The 16,406-nt window shown below is 32.3% G+C and overlaps 1 protein-coding gene across 1 annotated transcript; it reads right to left on the bottom strand.

The window, feature by feature from the left end:
- Positions 1–3,290: 3,290 nt before the first annotated feature.
- Positions 3,291–16,213, bottom strand: TRIADDRAFT_57860 (uncharacterized protein; the record flags this gene model as incomplete). Its single annotated transcript, XM_002114216.1, has 51 exons — positions 3,291–3,378; positions 3,485–3,587; positions 3,701–3,809; positions 3,937–4,089; positions 4,157–4,208; positions 4,329–4,372; positions 4,464–4,546; positions 4,631–4,759; positions 4,874–4,930; positions 5,019–5,144; positions 5,867–5,999; positions 6,121–6,210; positions 6,452–6,502; positions 6,578–6,652; positions 6,726–6,816; positions 6,869–6,993; positions 7,085–7,132; positions 7,266–7,371; positions 7,477–7,629; positions 7,716–7,804; positions 8,240–8,357; positions 8,443–8,511; positions 8,601–8,715; positions 9,039–9,093; positions 9,245–9,304; positions 9,393–9,492; positions 9,582–9,685; positions 9,780–9,881; positions 9,953–10,125; positions 10,248–10,392; positions 10,532–10,663; positions 10,798–10,907; positions 10,996–11,052; positions 11,177–11,309; positions 11,765–11,851; positions 11,942–12,074; positions 12,214–12,317; positions 12,474–12,596; positions 12,680–12,746; positions 12,845–12,894; positions 12,989–13,064; positions 13,169–13,377; positions 13,484–13,565; positions 13,960–14,057; positions 14,148–14,253; positions 14,352–14,507; positions 14,645–14,763; positions 14,903–14,929; positions 15,243–15,332; positions 15,811–15,941; positions 16,189–16,213. The coding sequence occupies 51 exons, from the start codon at positions 16,211–16,213 to the stop codon at positions 3,291–3,293; spliced, it is 5,061 nt and encodes a 1,686-aa protein (XP_002114252.1).
- Positions 16,214–16,406: the final 193 nt, after the last annotated feature.

Below are 16,406 nucleotides of genomic sequence, written 5' to 3' on the forward strand. Positions count from 1 at the left end.
TGTTCCAGAAAGGGAGCATTACCAAATACTTGTGGTTATACTGATATTAATTTTGCTTTGGATATTTCTATACCAATCTATGTGGCTATACGCATATTTCATACTGGTATCTTGGGAATTTGATCTTCCTCATTTATGGTTTTTCAAGCAAGCATTTGTCACGTTATCTACAAGGCCAGATTTCTTCGCTTGCAGTTGCCTTGTGCTATTAATATATTGCAAGGTGTTATTATCATCTTTGTTATCGTCTATACAGTATTATAATACGAGATAAGCTACGGTATTACCATATAATCCGGGGAGTTATACATAGTATGAGAGAGAAAGTAGACAGTGGAAAAAGGGAGTAATAATATTTTATTTAAGTAGTCCCTGGTATTACAACAACTCCGGCGATGTTGCGACAGTATTACAAATATCTACAGCTTCGCAGTTCACTCGGGCGGGTTGAGATCTGATACCTGTAGAGAATGGTACAGCCTCAACTAGTAAATTAACGATCGGAGTCATGATCTACCTACCGCTTTTTGTTGGAGTACACAATTTTGATTAATCATCTATCCTCGAATACTGCCGATCATTTTTCTGACAGTACAAGTTTCGTGGCATACAATGAAAAAGGTTTCACTCTTACACACTTGCTGCTACAGTCTACCTTTCTGCTCATGGCTTGCCAGGATATTTAACCAATTCTACTAAGACAGTAGCCGTGGCTAACCTGCGACTTATATGTACATATGATTCTTTTCTTTGCGTGATCGTTTGGAATGAACATTTCATCGGTTATTTATTGAATTATCCACTAGTTGAACTACCTTACAGTAAAACGCCGCTATACGCGTATGTGAGTTCTATTAGCTACTGCTTTTAAAAATTTCAAGATAAATAGATCAGTACCGATTTTTATTCAATTTATTGATTCCAAATTGCCGTCTATTTTCTTTATGCACTCTCTTTATATTTTGTTTTCAAATTCTTACTTTCCATTTTCTATAATCATCATCCTGTAAATAATGGTATGAGGTTTATAAGCGGCTAATAAATGGTTTGCACTTCAATATCATTCCGTTTCGCAATAATCGTGAAGGCACTCATCTACAGAAGCGTTGCGGAAAAAAAGCAATAATAATTACTTTTAGCGATGCTGAAATTAATTCTGCTTTGGATATTTCATTACTAGTCTATAACGTGTTATCATTTCAGTACATCGATTCCCATCGAGATCTTCTGCTTTACACTGATGCACTTCCTGTAATATTTATAAGATCAGCATTGCTAGCTTACAGAATTAAATATCTGCATACAACTACAACCACAAACTTTGTTTGTGGGCCTATACTTGTTACAAAGTATTTTATTGTTGATAATCATGTGTACTATAAAAAACACAGATGCTTAACATTCCCAAAATTCTAAACTGCCTAAAAGTGTCTAATGATTGGTTCACATCTTCTATGAAGGATGCTTTTGCGAAATCTTACACTAGTTCCGCTTACATGTATTTATTTATGCTATTGCTTTCAAAGTGAATGACTTTAATACCAAATCCAAAGGTTGCTATAAATATTTTCTCGTAATCTATTTTACCACAGCTTTTATTAATCTCTTCTACCTCTTGACGTATTTACTGTTAATTGCTAGCGGTGTAGCTACTGCCACACTAAGCTACTGCGCATATACAGTAGATGTAGTGGCTAATACTAACGCTACTCTGGCTTTATTCTAAATGATGCAATATTGCTGCTATCCTCTCATCAAAATACAATACGAATAACACCTTTATAAAAGCAAATAAAATGATTCACTGTCAATTTTGTCACCGATCAAGAGCGAACGTATTGCAATAATTATTTTATAGACATGTCGTACTCGAACTCTTAATCATACATTTAAACGAGTCTGCTCTCATCTTTTTTTGGATCGTATCATAGCTTGATATCAGAAAAATCGATTAAAATATAACAGGTCATTAAAACGCCTAATTTATTGAAAATTAGTCGGGAAAAAACTTCGTGATATGCACTACTTGGCTTATATTCATAATCAATATAGCTCAAATTAATTAATGGCTTGTACCAGCACCATGTAATAAAAAGGTATTTAGCTCTGGTTGAATTTAAATGACTAATATCGTTATCATTACCAAAAAAGTACGACCATAACTCGATGCAAAGATATACTGGGATAACTAAAATTTACAGATAACATAAAAATAATTGAATATACGATCAAAATACATCAATAACAATTATATGATCTAATACTGTTCAATATCAAGTATCATCAGGAAGTATATGTCAGTCAAGGCACTGCATAATGTAATAGTGGCAATGTGAAATTGATGTATCCCATTATATTCATACTCAATGGAGTAGCTACTGCACCACGTACAGTAATTTTTAAACTTAAAATAACTTACAAGATCTTATAAGGATACTAAAGCAGAATATGAATGTTAATATGATCACTTAAAGAATTTGGCACATGGTAGTCATGGTTGCGCTTCCTAACAAAGCAATTGTTACATCAAGGCAGTAAGAGTGACAATATGTATACATACATTTGTCTACTTCTCATAGCCTTATAATTTTACAAAGACTTAAGAATTTGGTTGGCTCTTTCACTAAGCGGAGTCCGTGAATCAGTCGATAAAGCTTTTAATCTAACTATAAGTAGTTGATAATTTTCATCCTTCACCAACTTTTTCATTCGGTCCACTATTATGTTAATCAAGAAATAATTTCTGTTAAATGTAACTAGTATCCAGGGGCATTTCATGAATGTATAAATTAGTTAATCGTAAAGTATGTGTCGTTATGCCTCTTTAACACTTATATAGCGACTGCACTCGAATGTTTCATACTAACCGCTTAGTTGTTTACATATTTGTTCCAGTAACTTCAAAGCACAAATTTTCACAGCTATGTACTTTTCATCTAGTACAAAATATTAACGTATCATGCATTGTATTTACCCTATTGCAGTGGATTATTCTATGATCTTACATAATCAAATCCATACGTTTTAAAAAAACTTGATTCATTAATTATATATAACATAATTGCAATCATTACAGTACCATGAAATAATTATCGGCTAATGTCTACTGAATTAAGATAGGTACATTAGTTTAAATTAGTCATAGAAATATACCAAGATTGTATCTCAGAGTGACTTCTAGTAAGCTAATAGCTTTTAATAGTAATGCGTAAAGTGATTTTCAAAGCTCAATATAGATAAATTTGTTCTACTACACAATGCGTTTATTATTTTAGATAAATAGTAATTAATTACTGACCTAAACAATCCAAAGTCGGTAACAGTACGTTCGACAATACAGTTTCCCACATCTCATCCGTAGTATCATTGTTGTATGCCCTTTGAAATTGAGGTATAGGGATAGTTAATTTAATCTGGAATTCTATCTATTACCAGAGTATTATACTTAGAATAATATTGGTAAGTGAACACTAGTAAACTCTACCTTTCCAAAAAATTTTCTGCAGCTAACAAAATTGGCATCTGAACTTTCCACGTATTTTTTACAAGTGAAGAGGACATCAGTACTATGTACTCTTTCATAATATCTATCAATTTGTATAAAAATTTAAAGTACTTAGCAATTTTAATAGTTGATCAATTAATACGGTTCACTAAAATAATAATAAAGATAATTATACTTATATAACCTCAAACTCACCTGGTGAAGTGATAGAATCATGCCATGCGTTACCTAGACATTCAAAAATGCATGCTTTTAATTCGATGTTGCCTTCTTCCTTCTTGCGTTTTTCACCCTCATTACAGCTCTAGACAAGTGTTTTTGTAAGCAATAAATTATTGACTACGAAATATAAAAGGACTACTGAAAGTTATCCATTTTATCTTGCAAATGATACTAATCTGATATTGATCTATTAACAATCTACAGATTACCTCTGATTCTTCAAGATAAGGGATAACGATAGATTTAAATTCAACGAATTTATTAATCTTGAATACTTTTAAAAGTGTTGTTAGAGACTTCATAGCAATCATCTTATACGAAACATTTGATCTACGACATTCCCGCACAAATTTGTCTATAATCTAAAGGTAAAGAAGATATTATTATGAAATTAATATTGATAGTGTTGACTGAGACAACATTACCAACCGCATTGATTGTAGCATTTTTACTATCTTCTTTTTGTTCTTCTAATGTATTTCTAAAAATATGTTAACAAAACGGATATAAATCATAGTGAAGATATGCAATTGAGTAACATGAATCAACGTAATCTAAGACATCGTATGAAATATGAAAGCTGTCTACATGTTAATATTACATGTTAGCCTTGCATAAAGAGGTAATAGCGTGGAGAACTGATTCCTATTATAAAATATTACAAAAATAGAAATATTAAATAAGATGTAATCGCTATCCTTCATAAGTTAGTAATTAAATTATATTGTGGTAATACCTTGCCATCCCATACAGAGCCTGATAAAGCTAACTGAAGTGCTTCCAATGTATTAGTAAGGCTTACTAAGGGTAGTTCACTGTCTACACAGCATAAAGATAATGTTCATCTTTCTTAAACTAGCAATATAAATATGGGATTGGTAATAGTATTAAAGAAATTTTTACTTTGTTTATCTGCAAGTGTCATGATTGATTTAGCTGCTTTTTCACGCGTTTTCCATGACTGCGATGATATACACTTGCAACTTATATCCAAAATTCCATCACGATATAATCGAATTCCTCCCTCCATACCTAAAGGTTCGATATCAGTAACATACAAATACATGTATATTGTATAGTATTCTATTGAGTAAAAAAATTTATCGCTAAACTATGATACTCTATCGTTAAAATGATTGTTCCTACCAGGAGTATTTTCTATCCATAATTCCTTCCACATCGATTTTAGGGTACTGTCTGAATCTGGAGCAAATTAGAACAAAAATAAATTGATAGTGAATCAAATGCAAAGCATATCATAGGTTGAGGGATAAGAAAAAAGTAATTTTACCATTGTGATGCATAGCGAAAAATATTAACGGCATCACTTCTGAGCGATAATTTTTGAATAATTCACTAGCGTATTCAGATATAGCACGAAGTACCAAGCCACAGTAGTTTTCACCTTCCTCATTGTCTTAAAAATAATAATCAATATATATTATAAAGTCTAACCTATTATCACGCGTTTGCATAACAATTATTACAGAACGCTAAATAGCCTTCTTTATTAATAGTATTACCAGTCTCAAAATAGCCTTCTTTTAACATAGTGAATTGCTTAGACACGGTATTCTCCTTTGCAATCTATATCATAATGATGCAAATAAGCGGGATTTTGACAATGTGTTTTTCACACATGCGGCAATCACTTATCAAAAAACTATGGTTTCTACTGGTAGCGTCAGTTATCAGTGATTGAAATTTTGTAATTCTTAAATTTAGCCCTTCAATTGAGGAAGATCTAGTTATAATTAGTACCGTAAAACTAAACAGATAGACTGATATCCTGCTATAAAAAATCCTTGAATTTGGCGTATGTACTTAAATAAATAAATAACATCTACAATACATCGTAGAATGAAAACATGGAGTACGCGTATATATTATTGTGCTGCCAGTGTAGCAGTTGCTCACATAAAAATATTAAACGCGTTATTATAGCAAATTTCTACTCACAAGAAAATTGTCTGATGATATATTACTTAAAATTTCAATAATCTCAAAGTTGACATAATCGTTGGTATAACCTTAACTAAGTGGCCGATGGCTGAGGCATAAGCCTTTGATATTGATAAATTTCTATCCTTTGGAGCATTAGAGAAGGCTTTTAATAGGCGACCTGCAGAGTCATGATACCTGGTGAGTGTGATATAACATTGCAAACATCATTTAAATGAATTTTATTTAAATGAGTCTCATTGCCTGCATGTGGTCGCAATTCCTTTGTTTTCAGATTAACAAGTTGTATCACAAAATGAGAACAACCAGCCTAATTTACATTCATTGTTATATTTTAATATTTTCTCTTCAATATCGGATAGTTAAGATACGCGGACTTTACAGTTCAACAATTGAGATAAAAATTTATGTACATGTTAACATGATTTTACCTTGGTGCCTACACCTATACCATGCCTGATAAGAGGAACAAGCTTGGGAATGAGTTCAGTTAAAATTTCTTCATCAATGTAATCAATGCACTATAATAATACATACGTTTAATACAGGGAATATTGCATGTTAAATGATGTATTGTGATAGAGCTTATAGTTAAATAAATAAATATGTACCAGTTTTACGGTATCCATCATGGGGGATGATTTCGAGGCTGATACACGATGACTATCCAACTATAACATTGATTTAATTTAAAAAAAAATGATTGAGTATTCGATCATACAAATAAAAAACGAAGGATTTTCTCAGTCTTTTGAAACTCACTAGTTCTTGCGAGTCTTTATTACGCAGTTGCAGATATAAATAGTTCATAACCTATATAACGCAAATATTAATCATGCATTCTCTCTAGTATCAGATCATTCGTAAATTAAAAAATAAGATCTTTACCTGTGGTTCGAGCGAACTTAGGGATTCTATCATGGTCGGTATCAAGACGGCTATGTGCGGTTTAAGTGTAGCTGCCTATCGTTTTAACATTCAGTTAGTAGGAAATTACGTAATCGTTTCAAAACTAAATCATATAGCATTGACTTACTGCTTTTTTACCAATTTCAACAACCGTATTAAGGCTGAACATCCAAATATTTTGTAGCGTGCCAATGATAAACGATTCATTAAATATATACCTTATATACAATATAGATACTAATCAATGTAATTTGAAACCATGATATTAACCTAATAGCTCTGATTTCTTCAGCTCGGCTACCAATGCCTTTATTAGATAGCAAAATAGGTAAAACACTATCGACAACTTCATGGCTTGCTTTGCTACTCAAATCGCTGCTAATTTTTATTGTAACCTACATAAAATTCGAGATAAAATATTTGATTATACTCACTTTGATCGATAAAAATCAGCTATCATAAGATTCTACATCATGTCATATTAACCTTGATTAGAGTTTGGCAGGAAACTGCAGCCGCCTTACGAACCGTTTCCTGTTATTAAACCATTAGGGCTTCATTATAAATTCATATTACATAATATTGTCATATTATAAAAATACGTACGTTACAACGTCCAAAGCAAAAATATTTTGCAATTACACGATATAATTACAACTTATCTTACTTTTATATCGTCCAAAACTAGAAGGCAAGATTCCCATAATTTAGGCAAATAAGTTATAATACTGTCGATGGATCGACCACTTAACAAATCACTTACGGCTAGACAACTATAATAAAAGCATTACATCATGAATTATAAGGCCATTTACAGAAAACAATTTTTAATGTTTATCAGGACCTCCAGATGAAAGTTAATGAGTTGGAAAATTCACCTCGATTCTCTCACTCTCCAAAATTTATTCGTTAAATTCTTCGATAAATCTTTAGCAATTTCTACCATATATTTATCGACTATCTTGGTATCGGGCACTAAAGCAGACCAGATGCTATTCATTGATTTTTGGATTTTGGGATCGTAACGATAACTTCATAAAATAACAAGATGAAAACTGAATATTTAATATTAAGGTTATAATTATTAGTAACAACGTTAAGACGATCATTTAGGTACCGGAATAATCTTGGAATTAGTTTTGGTAAATATGGTTCTAATTCTTTTCTAGCTTGACTAGCGATTGAAGAAAATCCGATTGCTGCACCCTATTTATAATCAATCATAAGTTCAAAGGGAGTGATACAACTGATGACAGAGTAGTGGTAACTTAGAGTTACATGTTAGAAATGTGAATCGACTATGGACGATAACATGGTCTTTGAAAGCGCAATACGAAATCTTGCATTTAATTCTAAAGTTCTGTACGCACAATACATTGAATTTAGAGTCACCCGTGTCATACGTTCTGTGTATAAACTCTGCAGTACATCATACAGTAGACTACACATATATATTAAATTGATTTAACGGACTCGTAGAAAGAGATATAAGAATGTTAATACGCTGTATTCATTAAGAAGGAAATAAGTGCGTGTCCTATGCAAATCCAGATGAAGGATAGCTTATGGTCGATCAACGAAAAACAGCCCACATGTTACATCTATCAATATAAATAATAATAGTGAAATATATTGTTGTACCTTACGAGAATTCCACAATGCATTATGATTTGCTAAATGCATAAATTTATAAATTAAATCCGGTCGATTCAGATCAGTTGCGACAGCACATAACTCTTTGTATGTTGACATGCTAGAGCTGCAAAAATAAGTATTACGCTACTGCTTAAAATTGATATAGGATAAATAAACTTAAACTTTTATAATCGTGAAAGGTAACATACCCTTCCGGAGTTTCACCGACTTCATTGTTTTTGAATACGACAGTATCGGATGTGACATGTGCACCCGCCCTTTTAATAAAACCGCATAAAAATTTTAAAATGTTACATTTTCACATGCTAGTTAAACCAGAGTGGTTGTACATAAATATTATTTTTACTTTCGCCCTGATGTCAATGTATCAACGAGCATATTAACCAGCGTATCTTTAGTTGTAGATCCTCCAACATCATACAGTAAACCTAAGCCACTAGACGCCATTTCTTGCGTGATCTCTAAATAGTTACGCCAAAATGAATATTTAAAGAACTTTTAAACAATCTAATAAAAGTACTCATCATGGCTGCTAGCAGTTACGGTCGATACAATTACGGTATGTTACTATTGCAAAAAAGGCGAAGTATTCTCAGATTTTAAAAAATTTTTAAGTATCACTTCGTAGCTAATCCACATTTATCAGTTAGTTAAAGTAGACGGCCGTCAAGCCTATGCATAAAATTAATTAGCATTTTAACACAGAAGAAAATTACATTACAATACATAAATTTGAGCGTAAACAATTATTGTTGAAAAGATAGAATATGCTCATATTACTTACCGTCATTTTCTGTTAAGAAATTAATAAAAATTATTTGAATTTTTTGCAACCAATTCTATATTAATTAATGTAAGTTACAAAAATAAAGTTAATAAATACGCTTTGAGTACATAAAACACAAAGATACTACAAGGAATATTTATGATAATTATGGTTTAAAGAATAAATATTTGGGAATAACGATGCAAACGTTGATAAATTATAACCTGTAATTCTGGCATATTGCCAGAATATTTCAATATGGAGAATAGCCAGATACACGTTGCCTACATAGAAATATCAGTTAATACTTGTGCAGATGTCACAGCAAGTTGAACAACTAGATTTGCACTTTCATACTGTATGATGGCTTACTTGACGAATTGTCGGGTTCGGATTGGTTGCATATCGGGTTAGTAACATATCTAGTAACCATCTCATCAATTCTGAATCATATTGATTAGGTTCGCGTAAACTATGGGCAAGTCGGTAGAAATGGCGTTAATCGGTTTTTAATTTTCTAGATTATTAGCCGGCTCAAAATTGGTTATCATTATAACGTACGTTTTAGAGCTAATAAGGTTACATTGAAGAGCTGAGGAGATATGTCTAGCTGTAATTAGTGACAGCGCTTTGCCGATTGTAAATAATAAGTCAATTTGTTGGCCCTGCAGTAATACCAGAACAAAGTTGCAATTAAACAATAACAAAAGTTAGTGTAGTTTAGCAAGATTCCTGTTATTAGAATTACGTGTATCTTACTTTACTTTCCGTTAGCATTGTTTCAATGAGCTCTTTAAGTTTAGGAAAATGAGGGTCACCAACTGGAAGATGGCCAATCGTAATATAAAGATTTTCCTTTACCTGTGGTGATACATTTAAAGTTTCTGATTACTTCAAGTTGAGACCATGAATACAATGTAATAAATCAGGACCTTTTTATCTTTGGATTTCTGCAATCGAGTTTGTAACCTCTTGGCAATTGAACTTTTACTGAGATCATTATCGGATTCATCCGGTAAAGGTAGCGGTTTAATAGACCCCATCTCGGTTAGAATAGTACAGGCAGTATTGACAAAAACGGCTTGCGAATCAGCTAACCTAATTGCTAAAGTGACAAGATATCCAAATTTATCAAAAATTTTTATCAGTGTAGTAGCAGTCAACACGCGTACAACATTTACGATAAATATCAATGAGATTTGAAGGTCATCATAATGCCATATTAACCTATATGATGAAGTATCTCCTTCGCTAGCATATTTTCATTTTGTGAGTCAAAGACTACTTTACAATTTAAATCAGAGGTAAAGAATGTTCTGTAAACTAAACAGAATCCAGCAGAGGCAAAGGACCCATGTTGGACTTCAAATGACTGTATAAAATTGATTTGAAATAATTTAATAACAATTAGTAACTATTTTAGAAGTTACAAATTCCAGTATATAAATAAATTACACAAGCCTTGTTAATCGTTTAATTTACAATTACCATTAAAATTAATTTGAGCTTACGTGATAATTAGATTTCTCAAGTAATTCTCGAACTTGTGTAATATATTTTACGCTGTCTTGTGAAGCTAGTATCATCCCATAGAGTCTACTCGCGAACAATCGGCAGTCATCAGAAACCCCATTTACGAAAGCCTAAATCATTCGGTGCAGAAAGTAGTAATATTCTCCGTGTTATAAGCTACATTGCACATTATAAAGTGGTGTACATGATGGTTAAATTACTAAGCTACTCTCATTCAGCTAGCAACCTTTTTAGTGTTTTTTACCTGAATTTTACTATTCCATTTACCATTCATCAATCTAACATGTAAGCGAATAGGATCAGCATTGATTGCTTCTAATAAGCAGTACAATCCAACTTTATGTAAATTGGAACCTAAAATAATACAGCTAGTTAATTATTATAATGAATACATATTACGATTCTACACGAAACCTCAATTAATACTATAGGCATACGTTACCTCCAGCGGGACTTAAAGACTCATAGGCTAACGAGAAATATTCATCAATAATAGATTCTGTTTTGTGATAATGTGTTAGCATTGTTAGTATCAAGTAATGTTGTCTAAGCAATTTAACCACGAATATAAGAGAAGTAATATCAATAGCTTAAAATTCTGTCAGTTAATTATTAATTTCTACCTTTGTTGAATTGATTGGAGCCATAAATCTGTAGATGTCGATCTAACAATTCCAAAAAAGGTATTGACTGTAAAGCATCTTCCGGAATATCATCTTGACTTTCAAGTAGACATCTCCGAGTATATGTTAATAACTAGGCAAAATGCAAATTACGCTGGTGATAATTCTGCACATATACTATGGCAGTCAAACAATTTAATAAAATTGAAGTGAAGGTTATTATCAGCTACTTAGCAGTAACTCTACTTGCATTAAAAGGTGACAAAATTTAACGACATGATTTAATTCACATTAAACAAAAAGACTACTAAAATAAGTAAGCAAAAAGCAAGTAAATATAGAGTCCTAAAAAATTTAACTTTAAAATTGTAGTACGAAAAATATGAATCACAGTTCGTTAAATACGTGCACAAAAGATTATAAGAGATATGCTATCCACCATACAGATAAATAATTACTACAGTATTTATCCACAATACGATAATAAAATTGTTATCGCAATCATTTTTTATATCAAATTTCATCTACAGTGACACTCAATAAATTGGGAATTCGCGTTAATGACAAAAAAATTATTCAATTTCATACCTCCATAAGAATTGCTGGAGAAAATGGCAATATTCCGCTTTCTGTTTTAAAGCAGCGAGGGTTATTGGTGCTTAATCTTGTTTCCATCTAAATTTAATTGTCAGAATTTTACATAGACGCATACTTTTTTGATCACACGCGTCTGCAAATAGTTTGACTCGTGAAAGGCGTTTGTACCTGTTGTCTCACATATTGTAAAAGCTTTATAAATGATGGAAACTTGTATTCTGGTGTTGAATTTGAGTCGGAAATATTTGAAGCGCTTGTTAATCCTAACCCGCGTTTAGCTTCTTCTCGAATTTCTTCATTGCTAAGGGGCGATATTAGCGAGAAAAAGATAATTTACTACAATGAGTGATCAAGATTTTACAGGCTGGGAGTTGATCTAGAAGTTGCAGTGTCCAATATAGTTACTCGAAATTTTATATTCCTGAAGCTTATGAAATTACCTATCAGCGGAAGCCAATATACAAACATAACGTGAAGTCACATTGTCAGTCGGAAATATAATATTTGCTAGCCTAACAGATAACAACCTACACGGCAATATTGTCTAAAATGGCAGAGAAACGAAACCATTCTTATAATGATTATAGTAATATCCATATTAAGCTTTCTTGGTAAATAGAAGAGTAAAAGAGTATCTATTCATTTTGTACAGAAGCAACAGCTAGCTGTCTTACTTCTGAGAAATATCAAGCAAACTTACATGTTCTACATATTGAAGTAGTAAATTCTCTAACATGGTTGCATCTGTTTCTGATACCGATTTGTAACAGGAAGCCATATCAATTAGAGCATCGCGCAAAGCAGATTTTGAATCTGCGTCTTCCTGAAGAGCAAAGTTTAAGTGATATAGTATATATTGCATATGCTAGAGAACCTTTAAGATAAGTAACGAGCTCCTTCGATTACCTCAGTTAGCGCATTGAAAAACTGCACAACAATACCAACGTCTTTGGCGAACATATTTGGTAATCGCCTAATTAAAAATTAGATATAAAATTAGCGCTATAATCTGATTGAAAACAGCAGTAGCTGTTAAGATCATTTTAAAATGTTACAATAAATACATCGTACTTTGATAAATATCCGCAATTATGGTACGACAGCTGACGTAGAATAGATTCCTATGATTTAAAATGAAAGAGACAAAGTGATTACAGTTGCAGGTTATTATATTCATGTTTATAATTATAGGATATGTTGGTAAGGATAGCAAACCTTTTCACTACTGATTAACTTCTTGAGTGAAGAAAACAATATAGGACCCATAATCTTTATTTTAGTATTTGATGATCTAAAACAAATTTTATACGTTTTAGTATGGATATGTCGTTAAGGATGCGAAAATAGTATGCTATGATTATTTGGCGTTTACTGTCGAAATTTTTACGCGCTTACTTCTTACAAACATGACCCATAAACTGCAAAGCAAAAGTTTTGAGCCGTTGTGTAGTAGTAGGTGCATTCAATGCATCAAAAATGACTTGCATGCAAGGCGGAAATTCATCACCAGCTTTATTAGATTTTATCAATAGTGGTATTATGAGCAGCTTAACTCGATTATTTGCAGGAATTCTTTGCTCCTCAGGTTTAATTATCGTCTGAGTCTAAACAGTAAAATACAACTTAGCAAATAAGGAATACGGCATTCGTGTTATAATCATATACACAATAATACGTCAAAATCTGTAAGAGGAATTCGCAGACACCTACTTTTGAAAGTGTTTTCATCGATGACCCCAAATAGAGCTGGTACAAGATAGTTATAAGCTGAGCAGATTCCCAATCGATCGAGCTTGTATTATAACAGCAGTTTTTTAATTAATAATATGTATGTACAATAATTTGCTACATCAGTATCATTTTCAAGAATGCTGAGATGAAATTCGGCTAATTATACAGTATTGCTGTACAATTAGCAGAGTTTCATCTACCCTATCCTATTCTCTATAGTATTAATGCTAACTATTGATGTAGTTTCATTAAATCAATCATTATACAGTATCTACTTATAGTTGTGTAGCCTTAATACTTGTAGAATGCAATGTCTCATATGACTACCTTTGCCTTTTTGTAAGTTCATTTGAGCCCAGATTTGATATACTAAAAGACAAGAATGTTTATTGCTCTGTACTATTTAGATGGTCAATCAATGAATAAAAGTAATCCCAATCAAAGTTACATTCTACCTCCATCGGGCATCACCAGATGCTATTATAAGGTGAGGAGCAATTGCTGTCTCAGTGAAAAGATCAGTTGCCAGAAATTTAAGGATTCCTAGCTTCATCTGCAATGTTGGTAATAAAGTGCGAAGACATTCATATTCAAATTAATGCATACCGTTAGATGTATATGCTTGAGAAAAAGAATAAACTACCTTTTCTAATTGATCAGGATTTATACCACCTTCTGGAATAATTCGTTTTATACTTGCGGCACTAAGGCAAGGTGCTCCTTCTAACTTGGCTAAGTCGATTTGAGGACTACAGCGTTATTATGAATAGAAGAAAAGATTTTACAACCCCATACGTACTTCAATAAAGTAAAGTTCTGGGTAACCGTTACAAATGAAGTAATTCACCTATAAGGCATAGAGAGAAGGTCTAAGAGATACTGTAGGAGAGAGCTTCCAGTATTACTTAGCTTGTTATCAGCAATACCGATCATTCGACGTAGTTCCTCAACAGAGTACTTTTCCTTCAATTCACTGAAAAGTGGAACTATTAACTGAAAAACTCTGTCGAGAATAAATAACAGGATAAATTAGTAGAGGAATGAAACAAATTTAATTTTAGAGTTCCGATCTGGCTTAGCTATTTCAAGAAATATACTGCTAAATTTACTGATACTTAGGATTTTCTATATAAAGTTTACCGATCTTGCTGCGCTGCAGTTTTGCTAGTGATACATTCAAAAAGTCTAGGTACTATCTGTAACTGGTCAGCCAAACTTAATCTTGTAAAGCCCATTTTTAAATATACCGTAGTAAAGTTCTAATAAAATAAGATAATATTTCATATTACTCTTATGTATTAGCATGTGAAAGCGATAGTGTAGTAATTACTTTACTTTATGGATACCATGATTAATTATCATTTTTATTATTGTTATGGCTAACTCTTGTTGAATTACCTGGACGAACGATGGGGTAGCATCATCCTATTGACAAGCATTATTATATGAAGGGCATAAATTAGAAAATGGAAGTAATTTTTTAATTAAGAGTATAATGTATGGGTCAAGTAATAATAATATTACTACACTAGTATCAAATATCATTATACTACTTCATATAGTACTATCTCCATTAAATGTAGCTGGTCGTTATACTGTGTCATATTGCTCTACTGTACATTACGTATACAAGAAAAGTTACCAATTTAAATATTCTATATTGAATGCTAAACAGGTGTAAACGCTATTTATACTAACGGTAAACAGTTATACTAGGAAAACTATTAATGCTATATACCTGAAATTGATCCAATAAAGCATCAAGAGGTAATTTGATATCAGTTTGGTTGCGAATACGTTTATTGACATGATTCAGTAATTCCAAGACCTATTCATGTAAATAATTCGCAAGACTCATCTATAGTAAATCGAGCTTGATGCAATTTGAAAACAGTAGGCTAATATTAAAGTCCATATTTTAAGACAAAGTTGTGCCTTGAACTAGTACTATATACAACATTAACAGTATCTACAAGGAAAAGGTAGTATAATGTATACACTTTGTTATTTATTGCACTTGCATTCTACCACTTTGCAAGATGTACGGGTCGTATACTTGTATGTGTGCCTCAGTACTACTGATCAAACTAATACGACAAACTAACATTGTGCACAAGCAATTTTCGCACACGAGTATCATGAAGTGTAAAAATCAGCATGCTTCGGAGTAACAAACGTCTACAGAACTGTAGATGGTAGTAATCTAATGTAACTGCGGCTTTCAGTTTTATCGCAATAGAGGGTAAATAAATACTACTAATAGTTGCCTCATTTCTCTAGAAATACGCATACATAGCAATCCTTACCTTCTTTCGAACATCTTCATCAGGATGGCTTAATTTTAGTAGGATCGAAGGCAAAAATTTATGTAACTCTTTTTCCAGCTGCTCATCTTTCTCAGCTAATCCAAAGCGTAACAATAACCGTTCTAACAATTCTAGCCATAATCAACATTATAGCATTGGAATTAATCAAATTTTTCATTGAAATTCGAATGAATCAAATTTTTCTACCTATCTATTCAACCAAAACAACCTTTCACTGATAACATTAACTGTCATTGTAACTCCCGAAATAAAGGCATATATAATTATACAAGACTATTGCTACATTCAAAGGAAGTAATAGGAGATGTGGACATATTAGAACACAAATTCGCCATGATGACTAAAATAATTTCATACCTAAATTGGCTGCCACGTCAGTCATTTTGACAAATGAAGCTGCGTTTTGCTGATGCACGGTGCATTCAGCAAAACTACTGTACAGGACTGTACAGTACATTTTGTATTGCATCGTACAGTACAGTATTGTACTGTACGGTATAATTAATTATTGAAACCCAGTACAGTACCTATTGACATATTCGTAAGGTACTGTACAACCTGTACTGCAGGTTTGA

The sequence above is a fragment of the Trichoplax adhaerens genome, genomic scaffold, assembly GCF_000150275.1.
Source record: "Trichoplax adhaerens TRIADscaffold_7 genomic scaffold, whole genome shotgun sequence".
Taxonomy (NCBI): domain Eukaryota; kingdom Metazoa; phylum Placozoa; class Uniplacotomia; order Trichoplacea; family Trichoplacidae; genus Trichoplax; species Trichoplax adhaerens.